Below are 16,861 nucleotides of genomic sequence, written 5' to 3'. Positions count from 1 at the left end.
GTTCCGACACATATACATATAATTTGGGTATAGATCTCATGAGAGGACTAATTATGTGTTGTGGTTCCTTGAGAGAACCAATTGAGTATGATCGTTATTAAATATGATTTCATGGGAGAGGACTAGGATAAAGGAAATTGGCACTACCATAATTAATCAAACCCATCTTGTGTAAAAGTTGAGGTGAGAGGACATCTGTTGATTATTATATAAAGGTTGACTTGTGAATGGAGTAGTGCTTATGGTATGCAGGTGGTAGTGTAATTCTTGTCTAGGCTTGACCTATCATATTGTGGTGCTTAGATGTGATCAAGATTTCAGGGTGGAAAGTGTGCAAGTGAGAGCCAGAGGAGTTGATATAAGAGTTAAGTGACTAGGCCAGACCTTAGGAAGAAAGAGTTCAGTTCGGGCTGGTTACTAACAAGTTATGGCAGACCATGTGGCCAAAAGACTAGGTCGTGGTAGTGAAAATTTGTATAAAGTATGATTGACGGGCTAGGTCTTGATCTGTATTAGAGTTGACAGCGGACCAAAGAGAAGAGATGAGTGTTAGGCTTGAATGACATTGACGAGAAAAGTAGGGATGACAAAATTTCATGCTTAAATGTTCGGGGAGTGTATTTTTCTTAAGTGCATACTTACTTTTGTTATTTGTTGTATATTATGGGGTGGGTATCAGGTTGACTGATGATACCTATCAGTACGTGTTGTTTGTACTGATATTACTCTTTCTATACCACTTGGTTAAGTATGGTTTAAGGGTCAGTGATATTTCTTAGGCAAAGGCGAAGGCGAAGATGATTCTCTTCCAGCTTCTACTCTTCCTTCCTTATGGTGGGGGCTGTATCTTTTTCTTATTTATAAACTGTACTCTTAGATGTTGTTTTACTTGTTTAGACTAGTTCCTTGTGAGGGATTTTTAGTGTATTTCACAACTATTTTTAATTATCGAAGGGATTTCTTATGTTTTCTTAACTTCCTCATGATATTTCTGTTGACGGTTCTCCTACTTAGGTGTTAGAGTGTGTTGGGTCATGACACCAGAGTTCATGCTTGTTGGTGTCTATGGTTGTACTAACCATATTTTTATTAGTTTCTAATTTTTGATTTCTATCTTCATCTGTTAATTATGTTTCAGTCTGCATACACTCTACGCTCCACAAAATTCCACTTGTAAAATTTTGTTGTGTATGTTGTTGTTGTATAATGAGGGATAATAATTGATTGTGTAAAAAAAATTACTATGTGATATTATAATATGTGTTATTGATCCACTAATACTATCTTCTTGCGGTCAAAGTTAGCTCATGAAATCATAATTCATCTAATTCATTCAAGTTTGGACGGATTGTTGATCCGCTTCTTTATTAGCTCGACTCTCTATTCATTTTAGTGATTTTTTTAAATTTGATATGTTATACATAATCATAATAATAAAAAATAATAATTCTGTAGGTTATTAAATATTACAGTATCAAATAACAAATAACAATTAAAATTTAATAAAAATTAATTGAATTGAATTTTGACTCGCATTTTAGTCCATATTAATCCAAATAACAGCTTAAAGGAGAAGAAAAAAAGATAGCTCTGATCTTCAATATAGAGGATGCTCCTAGATGTAAATGAACATCATGACATAAAACTTGTTTAATAAACCCCAACTTAGTAGGTGAGTTTTGCAACAAATGAAATAACAATAATATTTAAGTGAAGAACAATAGAAAAACAGGCCTATTATCACCAGTTTGACGGATGTGATTGGCCAAGAACATGGCTCTGGATGGATTTTTCGATCATCAAACCAAAAATATAATTAATTTGAAATTTAGTCCATTTGGATTGAATTATACAATATCTGTTCCTAATTACAGTAAAACCTCTATACATATATATGCTTGAGACCGAAAAAAATATTCATTTATCGAGATTATTAGTTTATCGATAAATGCATAAAATATTTATTTATCGATAAATAAATATTTTTTATTTTAGAGAATATTTTGCAGTATGTGCCATAAGAAAGAAAGAAAAAATTTGAATTAAGAATTTCAAAAGTTTAAATCTAGGAACTAAAAAGTGTATTCTTTGCATATTTATTATTTAAATCTAGGAAAGCTAAACGAGTTTAGTGAAGTTTAATATTTCTAATTGTATTCATGTATATAGAATATGAAGAGATTTTATGTTAACTATAAAAGAAAAAAACTAGATATTTAAAAATCATAATCCAAGTATAATGTCTTCTCATCATTTGAAAGACGTAGAAAAATTATCTTTAACCAATAAAATAAGAAACGTAATATGTGAGCATAAGAAAGAGAATCCAACTATTTGCAAAAAAGATTTGCAGGTATGGGTGAAACAAAAGTTTGATTTGACTATTAGTCAATCAACAATGTCGCACACTCTTAAAAGGTCGGCAAAATATTTGTCAAATGAGATTCCAAAAATTGTGTTTCGCTCTTCAAAAAGTTAAGGATGAGATTAATTTTGATTTTGGTGGAAAGAAAAAACAATCAACTATAGAATCATATTTTAAAAAGAAATAATTATTGATCTAGTATTATTGACTGGTTAAATATATATAAATTCTTTATGTATTATAGTAATTATTACTTTATATTTTTTCCGGACCTTTAATATTTTATTTTTAATTATTATCTAATGCATTTAGCGAGAATATTACTTTAATATAACTGACCCAAGTTGGGATCAAAAAAAAATATTCATTTAGCGAGATTATTACTTTATCAAAGTTTCACTGTAGCTAGATAATGCTTATTCTGTATTATTTAGACAACATAATTATTTTTTTTGGATATTGGGTCATGGTTCAATCCATAGAGAATCTGAAAAAGTACATTTTTCTGCGCTAATGTGAAGATTGAAGACTTTTTAAAAAAAATTCTAAAAGTGATTTCTTATTTGTGTTTTTATGTTTGATTTGTATCCTAAAAATATTTGTATAGAATTTAAATAAATATATGAGTGAAGAAGGGGGGGGGGGGATGAGAGTTATGTGAGTAGGGTGAAGATGATCTATGTTAGAGAGTGGGAGGATACAACTATCGTGGAATTAGGATTATTCAAAAGCAAATCATAACAGATAAGTCAACTGCAAAATTGACTTATTAACATATTGATATTGAGTTATCAGATTAACGGTTGGTAAATGAATTAAAATTTTATGGTTAACGATTTATTGGTGTGGAGACGGATTACTCAATTTTGTTACGAGGTAAATCGTTAACCCGTTAAGAATTATCATAGTTACATTTTTACCATAAGTATAATTGTTAAATAAATGTTTATGTGCATGCCTCAAAATTTAGACTTTTATATAGTTCTCACTATGATTTACAATTACATAATTAACAATTTAAGTAAAGCTAAAAAATTTTTTTGTTTGATTGGAGATTTATATATTGGTCAGTAAAAGTGAAAAAAGGTAACATGAAATGTTTGAGCCAATATATCGCCCGATAATGATCCGTTAATTACTAATTCGATGCTGAACAATCAATAGCTTATTTATTGGCTAGCGGATTATATTATTTAAAAGCCGATATCTAATAAGTCCAATCACTAAGCATAATTATTCGCTCAATTGGTCTAATAAACAGTTCTACATAGAATATTACTTCTGAGATTTGTTTTTTCTGTTTTCATTAAGAACACCATTTTACTTATTAAAACATTTGTTTTCCACTTTAAAAAATTAACCTTTTGATCAATCGAACATACAAAATTGAAAAACATAATGTCAATCTTCTTGCAATAGACTAAAAAAAAAATATCACATAAATTAAATAGAGAAAACACAATTTTCTACAAATCATTATTGAATTATTGAGTAGGCTTGTTTGTAAGTTGTACACGTGAATGGATAGATATGGCTAGGGGTGTACATGGATCGGATTGATTTGGATTTCTTACAAATTAAATCAAATTATTTGTGTCGGGTTATTAAATCTATAAATCAAACTAAATCAATAAAAGTCGGGTTTTTTTATATCAATTTTTCTCGGGTTTTTTGGGTTTTTCGGGTTTTTTCGAATTTCTCGAGTTTTTCATAGTATCTAATAAAAAACACAGAGCAGTGCTTCTTAAAAAGAGTTCTAGTACAAAATATCAACATATAAGATGGAGACAGAACACTTTTTGAAGTTTTAACTTTATAATATAACTTTATAAGATGAGCTTTTTTTGTATATTATTTAGATGGATTTCTCAAGTCCAAATTTAAATGTAAGAAAGAAAATAAAAATTATGATTTTTTTTTTAAAAAAAATTATAAATTAGATTTTAATAAATATTTTTATGTATAACATAATTTAAAAGTAGTATATCTATAATCACGTCGGTTTGAGTTCGGTTTGATTTTTTTAGGTTTAAACCAAACCAACCCTATAATTATAGGTCAGGTTTTTTTTGAAACACCAAACCAAGTTAAACCAAACCACTAATCGGATTTTTTTTTTCGATTTGATTCGATTTATTGATTTGGTGCGGTTTATCAATTTGACTTGTATAGCCTAGATATGGGGATGAGTTAAACTCCCCAACATGAAGGAACAGATAATGTGCATACACCCGCTTTCCCGGCATAAAAAAATCACAACTTTGCTTCAATTCATCCTCAATGCCATGGCTATTACACATTAATTTGTACATTAAAGCTTACAAGTTGCTACTCAACAAGTAGTTATGAGGGTCATTCAATATGGGTCTTGCTCAATTCCATCATCCTTTTCAAGGTGAATTTACCCTTATGCTACCCAAGTGGTGTTATCTTTTTTTTATTTTTGACTATGTTTCTCCTGTTGAATTGTGAAATTGTTCTTGTTGGGTTGGTGTGCGTGGGGGGAGGGGGGAGGGTTTTGTGTCATTTTGTTAAAATAGTTTAGTCATATAGTATAATCAAGAAATTTTGCACCATTTTGTTCCCATTGAACAAGAAATTTCATGCTTTTCAGAGATACGTCATGGCTTGTTGTGAGCCTTCTGCTTTGTCTGTTTTACAATGATAAAGGTTAAAGATTGGAGAAGTAAACAGAAAGGGAATGATTGTGTAAATACTCTGTCCCTTTCAATTTGTTTGTGTGGTTTTGATATGGCATAGAGTTTAAGAAAATAAAAAGGATTTTAAGTCGCGGTCTTAAACTAAAGATATGTTGAATGTACCAAAATGTGTTTTAATCTTGTGCTCTTAATCATATCATGTGGGAAGTTAGAACTAGAGAGTTGCCAAAAAAGAAAAGAGACATTTTTTCTGAAATGCTTTTCGTTTTAGCCGCTGTGATATATATACATATATATATATTGTTGTTGTTCTCTCTTTCTTGGGACTGATACTTTTGAGCCAAGGGTCTTTCGAAAACAACCTCTTTATCTCCATGAGGTAGTCGTAAGGTCTGTGTATACTATACCCTTCCCAGACCCTACTTGTGGAATTTCACTAGGTATGTTGTTGTTCTGTTGGACTAAGAAGGAAACTAAGAGAAGCAAATTGAATAGGGAGTGTTCAATCTTCTTTATTTCTTCCTCATATTATGGCTAAATCAAAGTCAGGGTTTTCAGGAAGAGAGTTGGAGTCGTCGAAGTGATCAAGTCTAATTTGTCAAACTCAGATGCGAAGAGAGCAAACCTTTCTGCCAGGAAGAAGGACAGAATTAAGCTCCCCAAGCATGACGGTATTGGTGATGGTAATAAATCATTGCATATAAGTGAGTTTCTGAGCCATAAATCTGGTGTTGAGGCAATGTTGAACAAGAGAGCTTTGCAAAGCTTTGAATCTATTGATTCTAACATGTACAGGTACTGATTTATATCTTCTTGCCTATTATTCTTGTCTAGTGTCTTTGGTCCAAGGACATTCCATCTTTCTTGTTTGTTCTTGCTGTGTAAAAATATAGCATTTTAATATTGTAGCTAGATGTTAAGTAATTTTCGAGTTATCTGTTTAAGTACTGAAAAAAGATTGGAAAAACATCATCGATACGTAGAAAAGAAGCTTCGTAGAACAAAAGCCACTGTGCAAAGAGATGAAGCTGATCGGACTATTAAGACTCTGAGCAGGTATTAGGATACTGAAAAACTTAACCACTTCATAGTGTTATGAGTACTCTTTAACTCCTATTGGTATATGAACCATAAAGGATATGGAATTAGCCTGTATGCCGGATTCTAAATGACTTAAGGATCCACTATTTGCATGGTCAGGTCATCAATGTGAATTGTTATAACTACTATAAATTTAATTAATTAGTGCCTCTAGTTTGCTTTCATGCTTTGGTAACTTGAGAAGCTTGTTTCTGAGATTCACCAGTAGTTAGAAAGGCTTTTAATGATTTCTAAGCTTTGTTAATAGGTGTTTCCTAATGACCGCCTGGTATTTGCTTACATAACCTGATTCTTGCTTTCATCTACATACTATTCTCCTTATCATTTGTTCAAAGGTGTGACACTTTGGTTCTTTGTGCTTTTCCATTTCCAAAATCTTCATATATCATAGGCCCTAGCTATAGGTTCTGTTTGGTCTATGCTACTTTAGCAAACAATACGCTCTTGGATATCAGCCCCTCTAGCCAGCACACGCGGGCCTTCAAAAGAAGAGTATAATTTAGCTTCCCATGCTTGTGATATTTACATAAGCTAAACATTTTTGGTAACCTAATTAGCTAGCTGATCACCCTTTGGGGGTGGTCGAGTGGTTTGGGCTTGGAGCTTCCATGTTGGAGGTCTCAAGTTCGAAACCCCTTGTCAGCGAAAGCAAGGGGTTTGCCTTCTGGGTCGAGCTGGTCACAGTGGGCTTGCCTAGTGCGGGTTACCTCTCCTGTGTGGTTCATGAGCTATTGCATAGGAGCGAGGGTTTACCCTGTGCGCACCCAAAGGGTAGCGGCTGCGGGTTTCCCTTGTCATAAAAAAAAAAAAAATAGCTAGCTGATCCTGACCACAAAGCACCACCTTAAACCAAGACTTACTCTTAACTCTTTGTGAAAAGAAACTTAAGAAACAACTGCCAGTTGGGTTGTTCTCTCATTAGGAAGGATACAATTTAAAACACTTCCTCATTGAATTGAGAACCAACTCTTATGAGCATCCAGTAAGGCTAACCAAGTTGCAGTGGATATTTGCAAGGGCCTATTGAATGTGAATTGAGCAACAGGCAAAGAAATGTGCAACCAGTAGCTGATGCTACAAAACTCAAGTGACTACCAAACAAGATCTCCTGATGACTAAACTAGAACTGCATGTAAATGAGATTCTACCCCCAAGTATAAAGGATGACTAATGAATTCCAATTAAGACTAATCAACAGTAGATATGCTAAGTAGCCAAACGTCTTACTCAGATCTGAAATCCCACTGGATTTATGTTGAAAAGAAAACAGCATGTCTTTTGCACTAATTATATATTATTTGAATATCTTTGTGAGATTTTTATGAATCTAATTATCGCATCTTAGTGAGCAGAATATAGAAATCTGGTTGTTCTGTAGCACAGATGACCAGGATTTGTCAACGTTAAGTAGATGTTGTGTGACAGTTGATTCTCTTAAATAAATATACTTTTTTTAATTCGGTTAACTCCAGCCTCTAATCCGCCTTCCCCGAGGCCCAACAGTGGTTTTCTTTTGTTCTTCCTTGTGACTTAAACTCCCAACTCTTAGTTGGAAGCAAAAGGTTATACATTAGAGAAACCCTCTCTTGCCTTCTTGAATAGAGATATCAAACTTGGAGTTAAAATAATTTTACTCTCCCCTTTAGTGTGTGAATATCACTTCACATTAATTAACGTATTTAACTTAATGGAAGAGATGATATGCTTTATTAGGTTCTCTAACTATTTGGAAGAATAGATTTCCAGAAGGTAATCATCGGCTGGAACACAAGTGTGTAAACTGAGAAGATATGAAATCCTCAAGAACTATCTTGTAAACTTTGAGCTGTGTCTTAGAATTTTATGTGTCCAACGTAAGGTTAACATTTTAACAGATTTTATGTGTATGTTGAAGAATCCATAAAAGATATGGCAAGGCAAAGTAAAGGGGCAAGTGAAGCATAGATTAGGAGATCGGTATAGAAATGTTCAGTGGAACTCTCAAATAATGACATTATAAAAATGGTTTGTAGTCACTGAGAGCTTTGACTATTTTGTGCTAGCGCCTTTTGTATTTAGTGACTGAAAATTGGGAATGTTTATCAGAGAAAATAGTTAATCTGGTCCTTCCCAGCCTATACATCCTAAATAAGAGTTATATGATCTTGCTGATTATGTTTAACTGCAGGTGTACTCTGCCACAAGTTCAACTTCTGAATTTTGAAGTTGCCCCAGTTTTGACACTAAAAGTGAACCCGACCAGCGAAGATTGTACTGTAGAGATGTTGTCTTGTAAGGTAAGACTCCTGATTCTGGAAACATCACCCAACCCAAGGAATTAGTATCTCTGATGTGCTGTCCAACACCTCTTTCTTTTCTTCTGGACCAAGAATCTTCAAGAGTTTCTATTACAATTGAGGGTCTAGTTGAATGTTTCATAAGGTAGATAAAGGCCCATAGATCTTTAGTTGTCTGAAGATTTCTTATGAAATGATGTTTATTTGATTGCCAGTTATGCAAGTGATACAGAAAGTTGTAATGTTCTCATTTACAGCTATCTACTATTAAGCTAGTTAGTACCATTAGAGAAGCACTTTTATCTGGAGTGATATAGAGAGGAGGGAGAAAGGAGTGAGTTAATTTAATTTCCCATCTTTGTACATGCAAGAGAACAGTTTTCTTCTTGATGTTAGCGTCTCCCGCATTTAACTTAATACTCTCTCATTACGAATGAGATATGTGTCCTGGGATCTATTGTTTTTTCCCTTTAAATCTGAGATCTGTGTTTCTTACAATTTAGTTATCGTTTAAGAAGATATATATTCTTAAATGCCTGATGTTCATTGCAGTTTGAGGGTTCTGATCTGGTAGAGCAGCAGAATGACCACTTTTCAGGTGTACCAAAACAACATTCGAGCATGACATTGTTATCAAATTGAACGAAGCTTGGTTTTGTAACATATTTATCAGAATTTGTAATTACATGTTTAAAACATACGCAATTGTTTTTAACTTGCAGCATCAATGGTAAACCGTATAACATGGGAAACAGTTGAGTCTCAGCCTTTCCTCGATGTTGATGTGAAATTGAATATATCTCTCGAGGTTATTATCCCTCTCTTCCCTAAATATTTTATGCTTATTCTTCATGCAAAATCTCCTTTGGCAAATTTAGGAAAGTTTCTCAGAAACAAAAGGCTACCGGTCCTTCATCTTAGAATCTCTCCGGGATATCATCACTGTATGCTCGTGCATGTTTAGATACATACAACGTAACAAGGGATCAAGGGAGCCACTTCCTTGTCCTCATATCTGATTTAGAGTAGCATACTTTTTCCTACACTAAAAGAGCAGCCCGGTGCATGAAGCATCACACGTTCATGCAGGTCTGGGGAAGGCACCCCAATGGGCTGTTATGTAGGCAGCTTACCCTGACACCGCATCAAGGGCTAATTCCACGGCTTGAACCCTTGACCTACACGAATCAGGAAAAATAAATATTGTTCCTCTTTAGAATCATAGCCGCCTCTCTAGTTATCAATGCTTATTTACACCTTTCGGATATGCTTCTATGTGGGATCTATGCCCTAGGGTCACCTGCTATTCAGAAAAAAGTACTCTTAGCATGCCATCCATAAACCAGTCAGAATCAAGAAGACCTATTATCAAGAATGCTAGATTGATAGCACGTTATATGTTTATAGTGTCATATATATATATATATATAGAGAGAGAGAAAGAATCGAAGTTTACTTTTCTCATCATTGACTTGTTAAGGTTTAATTGGAGTAGGATACTCTTAAACTGTGCTCCCTGTAAACTCTCAAGTTACAATTTCTTCTTTTATTTAAATCTGAACTTCAACAACAAACTCAGTGTAATCCTATAGGTGGGGTGTGAGGAGGGTAGAGTGTATGCAAACTTTACCTTTACCTTGATAAGGTAGAGAGTCTAATTTCAATAGACGCTTGGCTCAAAGAACGATAAAAAGAGGCTGTAGCAACAAGCAGAAACAATAGCATAATAAGACAACCGAGGCTGAAGGAACAACATTTAGTTATAGAAATCTAAGAATAATGAAAAACAGAAAAATACTAACACACAGAGAAAGGAAAATAAATATGCCCGACTATACTAACTTTCTACTCTAATTCTGAACCTCCACACCCTCCTATCAAGGGTCATGTCCTCGATGAACTGAAGTTGTGTCATGTCCTGCCTAATCACCTCATAATACTCCTTAGGCCCAAAAGCTCCATGCCTTTCTTGGTCGGACCAACCCAACCAGCGATTCCTGACAAGTCTCTCTGAATCGGAAGAGCTTAGGCTTAGCTTTATCTGGTTGTAGACTTGTAGTCAGGTATAGTGACACCAGAACGTGGTCTCCAGGATTTAACCAGGTCTGATGGGTCATGAATGATGTATCAATCTTCAGAATTTTGTTCCACTCCACAGAACCGAGGTCTAAGTGTATATGAATGACTAAATTCTTTTCATGCCATAGTGAAACGTTTGTTGATATATTTCCTTTGAATTTATACAACTTTCAGTACAATATCATATTGACAAGAAAAGTTTCTTGCATTGTATGACCCTCTAGATGGAGTCGTCACCTTAGATTGTTCTTGCAGATATATACGATGCCATTCACCATGCTGCCTACTTCTGCTGTTGAGAGTCCCGGTAACATGTGAGTCTATTGCTACACAGTCTTACTCTCTCTGATCAGAAATAGTAACAAAAATACATATTGCAGTGCAAATTACACATTAACCACACTCTGTTCATTGACATGTGTGCTTTGCTGTGCCTGGATTTTTCTTACAGCAAGGTCCATATTAAAACAAAGAATTCGAGAGTCATAGTGGCCTTTGCTAGATTAGAGATGCACTTCTTCAGAACCATTTGCACTAAGAATAATCCATCTCATTGAACCTCAGTACGTCTGCATGTTTCCATTTGCCAAGTTCTATCAATAATTCCCTTCGCTACAGAAGATAAATTGATCATGACCAGTTAGCAGTGACACTTTTTCTTGATAATTTCAGCTTGTCAGCGTATAAATGAACATAGAGGTCTTCATAGATTTGGTACTAGTTGTAACGGTTACCAATTCTTTTTTCAACTTTTCTTGTTCTGAAACTTGGTCTTAAATGTGCGGATCATTATTTTTCTATGACTTCTGGCTATACACATCAGTTGAACACTTTTATCGTTGCATAAACATAGTTCTGCAGACATTTCATTTCCATTTTCAGAATCTAATTGTTTCAAAATGATAAATCTATTGCAAAATAGAAACAACCATCATAATTTTCATATACATTGGTCATGTTTAAAATCAAATTCTTTTACCTATTTCTGTAACTTATGTACTTCATCTCAAATTCTCAATCCTTATCACGAATCATGTTTTACACAGAATGATGCAAGCTTTAGTGGACAGGCTAGTACCGTTGCTGTTGCAACAACTGCTTCAGGATTATGGCAACTGGGTTCGACAATATCAGAAATCTCTATCGTGAATCCAACCCTTTTGTACCCGAGTAAGTTTACATTTATGGCTCCGGGAGGACAACATAATGAAACTCCATCTAGCTATAATACTCCATGTGAGACCATTTGCTCCTATCTTGATGGACAAATTTACCAGACACTTGTACTTGTGTGATGTTGCAAGCTTCAACTCAGCTTCCTCAACTAAAAGACTTCACCCATGGACTAGTCTAGGCGTGCACAAGCTGGTTCGGACATCATCTTATATCAAAAGTGTATGATTGTACTATATATATATGTATGTATGAAACTTCATCCTTCTGTTGGCGAAGTTTAAGCCGCCTATTTGGTGCTCCTTTCTCTTGTACTATATGTCAATCTTCCCTTAGTGATATGAAGTGAAATAATTATTTTCACCACAAATTTTCAAAGTCACATAAGGACTCTGGAAATAGAAAAAGAATGTATTTGGAATTCAATTACTCAGGAGAAGAAAAGAATAGGGGTCTGATCTGAGGGGAAAATGATTTTTCACTTACCGTGGTTCGGATCAGAATGATCTTACGTCCATCAGAGAACAACTGTCTTTATATTAACAAAGAAAGGGGAGAGATCCCAAATACAACTAAGAGAATTACTCTATCAATTCTCTATTCTTCTAATGTTTTTTGTAAATGCCTTAGAATATGAGAAGACAAGAGAGAAGTGTTTTTGAGGTGTGTTTCAAATGAATTAAGAGTTACCTATTTATAGAAATAAATTATTGCTCTTGATGTCATTCATGACATCATATTTTGTCAAGATGTCAAAGTTTACTAAATTTTCACCTATCAAGTTTATCAAACTTTCACCTACCAAATTGTTACATTAAGACTATTTAGAATCTTGTCAATTTTAACAAATCTCCACCTTGACAAGATTCTCCATTTTCAACTTTCTTTCAGCAATTTTTTATTGTGTCCTCAACCTCAACTCTTTCAATCTCTACCATGATTTGCGTTCCGAGCATGCGTATGAACAACTCCGGCCAAAACTTCTAAGCTTACTGGGCAATTTCGTTGTAAGAAACAAGAAGAATCAAACCTTTGTTGAACACACTAGCTCCACCTACCAGTTGTTCCCCCAGAGTTTGCATCAGTTGATGCATATTTCCACCAAGTCCCTGCAGTGTGCAAACTTGGCAAGCGGGACTATCTTGGTCAGCATGTTTGCAGCGTTATCGTTTGCGATAACCTTCTTGACCTTGATAGCTCCCTCTTCAATGACATCTCGAATGAAATGGAATCTGACATCAATATGTTTGGTGCACTCATAAAATCTTTGATTTTTAATCAAATGAATAGCACTTTAACTATCACATCTTAGAGTTGATTCCAACCGAACCAAACTCAATTCTGCGACCAAACCTTTCAACAAGATAGCTTCTTTCACTACCTCTGTTGTTGCCATATGTTCTGCCTCTGTTGTTTACAAAGCGACAATCGATTGCAAAGTCTATTTCCAACTAACGGCACTATCAACGAGAGTAAAGATGTATCCAGTTGTGGACCTTCTTCTATCAAGATCCCCTGTTTAGTCAGAATCCACATAACCGAGAACTGAAATACCTTCACTTTTTTGAAAGGTTAAGCCAACATCAGAAGCTCCTTTGAGATATCTCAATATCCATTTGACAGCTTCCCAATGTCTTTTTCCTGGATTAATCATGTACCTACTTACCACACTTACAGATTGAGCAATATCTGGACATGTGCACACCATAGCATACATAATACTACCAGCTGCGCTAGCATAAAGAACTTTTGACATATGCTCCATCTCATCCCCAAACTAAGGCGTTTGTAACGCTGAAAGCTTAAAATGAGAAGCTAACGGTATACTTACAGGCTTGCTTATCTGCATATTGAATCTCTCAAGAACCTTTTCAATGTACCTCTTCTGAGAAAGATGTACAACACCATCTTCTCTTGAAATCTCCATTCCAAGAATTTTCTTTGCAGCTCCCAAATCCTTCATGTGAAATTCCTTGCTCAACAGTTTCTTCAAAATGTTTATCTCTGTGATGTTGTTAGCAACAATAAGCATATCATCAACATACAGCAGTAAATAAATTATAGAGTTACTAGACATTTTCTTATGATACACACAGCTATCAAATGCACTCCTCGAGAATTCATGTGTAGTCATGAATGCATCAAACCTTTTGTATCATTGTCTAGGGGATTGCTTCAAACCATACAAAGACTTCTTCAATCTTTTCCCTCAGTTAGAAAACCTCCAGACTGTTCCATATAGGTTGTCTCTTCTAGATCACCGTGTAAGAAATCAATTTTGATATCAAGTTGTTGAAGCTCCAAATCAAATTGTGCAACCAATGCTAGTAGCACACGAATTGAGCTATGTTTCACGACTAGAGAGAAGATATCACTATAGTTAATTCCCTTTTTCTGACTGAAACACTTTGCAACCAATCTCGTCTTAAACCTAGCATCTTCCACTTTTGGAATACCTTCTTTCTTTCTGTAGATCCATTTGTATCCAACCGTCTTCTTCCCTTTTGGCCTTTCAACTAAGACTCATGTCTCATTTTTGTGAAGAGACTTCATCTCTTCCATCATGGCTAACCGCCTTTGTACAGCATCTTTGCAAGAAGTTTCTTCAACATACGAAGATGGCTCGAGGTCTTTAATCTCTTCTTCTGCAGCTATGAATGCGTATGCAATCAGATTTGCTTGCTCTATAAGACATTTCAATTTATGTATCTGCCTTTTGTCCCTTCCCTTCGCAATTGTGTATGGTTCATTGACAGCATGTTCTTCAAGATCTACATCTTTTGACTTATCAACTTGAGTCTCTTGATTCTTTTCCTTGGTATGCTCCACCGGTAACTCCACCTGTTCGTTGTTCTTGTTTCTTGATAACTCCACAGAAACTTTACGAAGATCAACTATAAAGGATTCATCAAAGTAACATCTTTACTAACTACAAATTTGAGTAAAGATAAACATCAAAGTTTATACCTTTTTACTCTATCTACATACCCTACGAATATAGCCTTTTTAGCCCTTAGTTCAAGCTTTCCTTCATTAACATGATAATAAGCCAGACACCCAAATATTTGCAGGTATGAATAGTTAGAGGGTTCACCTGACCATACCTCATTCGGAGTCTTAAAGTCAATCTCTGATGTTGGAGGCCGATTGACGAATATGAGAAGCAGTGTGAACTGCTTCATCCCAAAACACTTTGGACATATTGGCTTGTAAGAGCATACAACGAGCCTTCTCAAGAAAAGTTCTGTTTATTCTCTCGGCAACTCCAATCTGTTGTGGTGTGTGCCTAACCGTCTTATGTCTTGTGATCCCATGAATCTTACAGAAATTATTAAACTCTTCACTGCAAAACTCCAAGCCATTATTAGTGCGAAGATACTCAATTTTTCTTTCCATTTAATTCTCAACCAAAATCTTCTATTCTTTAAATGCTTCAAAAGCATCACTTTTTGCCTTCAAGAAACGCACTCAAACCTTTGGTGAATAATCGTCAATGAATGTGAGAAGATACCTCTTTTCTCCCTTCGATGGAAGCTGAGAGGGACCCCATAAATCTGAACGGATGTAGTCTAGCACTCCTCCTGTCTTGTGCTAGCCAATGCTGAAACTGACCTTCTTCTGCTTTCCTAGGACTCAATGCTCACAAAATTCAAGTGTTCTGATCTTCTCACTGTTCAAAAGATTGCATTTTCTCAACATCTCCAATCCTCATGCGCTCATATGGCCCAGTCTCATGTGCCATAATCTTGCCTTATCTTCATCAGATAACTGTTGCATTGTAGATGCATTAACAGAGCCAACAATAGTGCTTCCTGCTAGTGTGTAGAGGCCATCCTCCACCTTGGCCTCCAGCATGACTAAAGAACCTTTAGCGACCTTCATTGTACCTCTCTCGCTCATGTACTTGTAGCCTTGTTATCTAGAGTACCTAGGGATATCAAATTCTTCTTCAGATCAGGAACATGACGGACTTTTATAATAGTCCTCACGATTCCATCATGGCAGCGAACTCGAATTGAACCAATGCCAACTATTTTACAAGTTGCATTATTGCTCATTACTACAGTTCCCCCACTTTTCTCATAGATGCTGAACTAATCTCTTCGGAATGTCATATGCAGAGTACAACCAGAATCTAACACCCATTTGTTTTTATAGACTCCACTATTGCATGATGTTGTTAGTACATATTCATTATCAGAATTATGTACCTGTTCAACAATGGATGCACTCACCTTTTCTTTGGACTTTGACATAGGAGAATCTCATTCAAAGTATCCCTTCTTGTGATAGCCCCAACACTCTGCATTCTTCTTGTTCACACAAGATTTTGATCTGTGCTTTGATTTTCTCCTTCCCTGTTGGCTAGTACGATCTCTTACAAAGAGCCCACTAGCTTCATCATCTTTGTCTCTTTCAAAATGCCTCCGCACATCACAAGAGTTAAGTGCTTGTCGTGCTTGCTCAAGAGTGATAGGCGCCTTGCTATACATCATTGAATTCTCAATATCACGATATTTTGAAGTCAATGAAAATATCAAAGCACATGCAAGCGTCTCCTCATCCTTCTTAATTCCGGCAATATATAAGTCCATCACAAGTTTATTGAATGCATCTAGATGGTCTTGCAACAAAGTACCCAACTCCATCTTGAATGTGTGAAGACGTCGTTGTAATAACATCCTTATTATAATCGACCGGTCCTGGTAAAGCTCTTTAAGCCTATCCCATAACTGTTTGGCCGTCTCCTCGGTACTTGTACTTACTTCACAGAGCACGTTAGGTGCAAGGGATAGTTGGATTACACTCAATGCATCTCCTTCAATCTTTGTCTTGTTGGAAATCGATGTGTTATCGGGGTACTTTCCATCAATGGCGTGGATTGAACCTTCCTTTTGCAATAATGTCATCATCTGGATTGTTCAGATATTGAAGTTGTTGTGCCCACTAAATCTATCAATTTCAAACTTCATGGAACTCATTTTTACTTGTTCGTCCTCTTCTACTACAAAATATTTGGAAATACAGAAAACCAAAATAATTCTTGTCTGATGTAGAAGTTCAGACTATACTGCAACCACAGAGCATACTCAGACAGAACCTTGGGTATAATACCAATTGTTAGCGGAAACATGAAAATATAAAGAACAAGGAAGAACAACAATATTTAACGTGGTTCGGATCAGAATGATCCTACATCCACTAGA

The 16,861-nt window shown here is 35.3% G+C and overlaps 1 protein-coding gene across 2 annotated transcripts; it reads left to right on the top strand.

The window, feature by feature from the left end:
- Positions 1-4,559: 4,559 nt before the first annotated feature.
- On the top strand, positions 4,560-12,024 carry LOC129889499 (uncharacterized). Of its 2 annotated transcripts, none has more exons than XM_055964812.1 (7): positions 4,560-4,760; positions 5,584-5,820; positions 8,294-8,402; positions 8,955-9,000; positions 9,125-9,210; positions 10,737-10,795; positions 11,528-12,024. In XM_055964812.1, exons 1-7 carry the CDS (start codon positions 4,711-4,713, stop codon positions 11,628-11,630), a joined length of 690 nt encoding a protein of 229 aa, XP_055820787.1. In that variant the 5' UTR covers positions 4,560-4,710; the 3' UTR covers positions 11,631-12,024. The 2 variants fall into 2 exon arrangements, with proteins under 2 accessions (XP_055820787.1, XP_055820786.1); XM_055964811.1 differs by having other exon boundaries at positions 4,570-4,760; positions 5,575-5,820.
- The last annotated feature ends 4,837 nt before the right edge of the window (positions 12,025-16,861 follow it).

Source organism: Solanum dulcamara, chromosome 5 (assembly GCF_947179165.1).
Source record: "Solanum dulcamara chromosome 5, daSolDulc1.2, whole genome shotgun sequence".
NCBI classification, from domain to species: domain Eukaryota; kingdom Viridiplantae; phylum Streptophyta; class Magnoliopsida; order Solanales; family Solanaceae; genus Solanum; species Solanum dulcamara.
Note: the sequence above shows the minus strand (reverse complement) of the source record. Positions and strands in the feature narration are given on the sequence as shown.

Bases quoted from the DNA above. Each gene is read 5' to 3' on its own strand.
- LOC129889499 (XM_055964811.1), top strand. From the start codon at position 4,711: ATGAGGGTCATTCAATATGGGTCTTGCTCAATTCCATCATCCTTTTCA. The intron at 4,761-5,574 runs GTGAATTTACCC...AATCAAAGTCAG, and splicing joins ATTCCATCATCCTTTTCAAG to GGTTTTCAGGAAGAGAGTTG. The intron at 9,001-9,124 runs GTGTACCAAAAC...TTTAACTTGCAG, and splicing joins GCAGAATGACCACTTTTCAG to CATCAATGGTAAACCGTATA.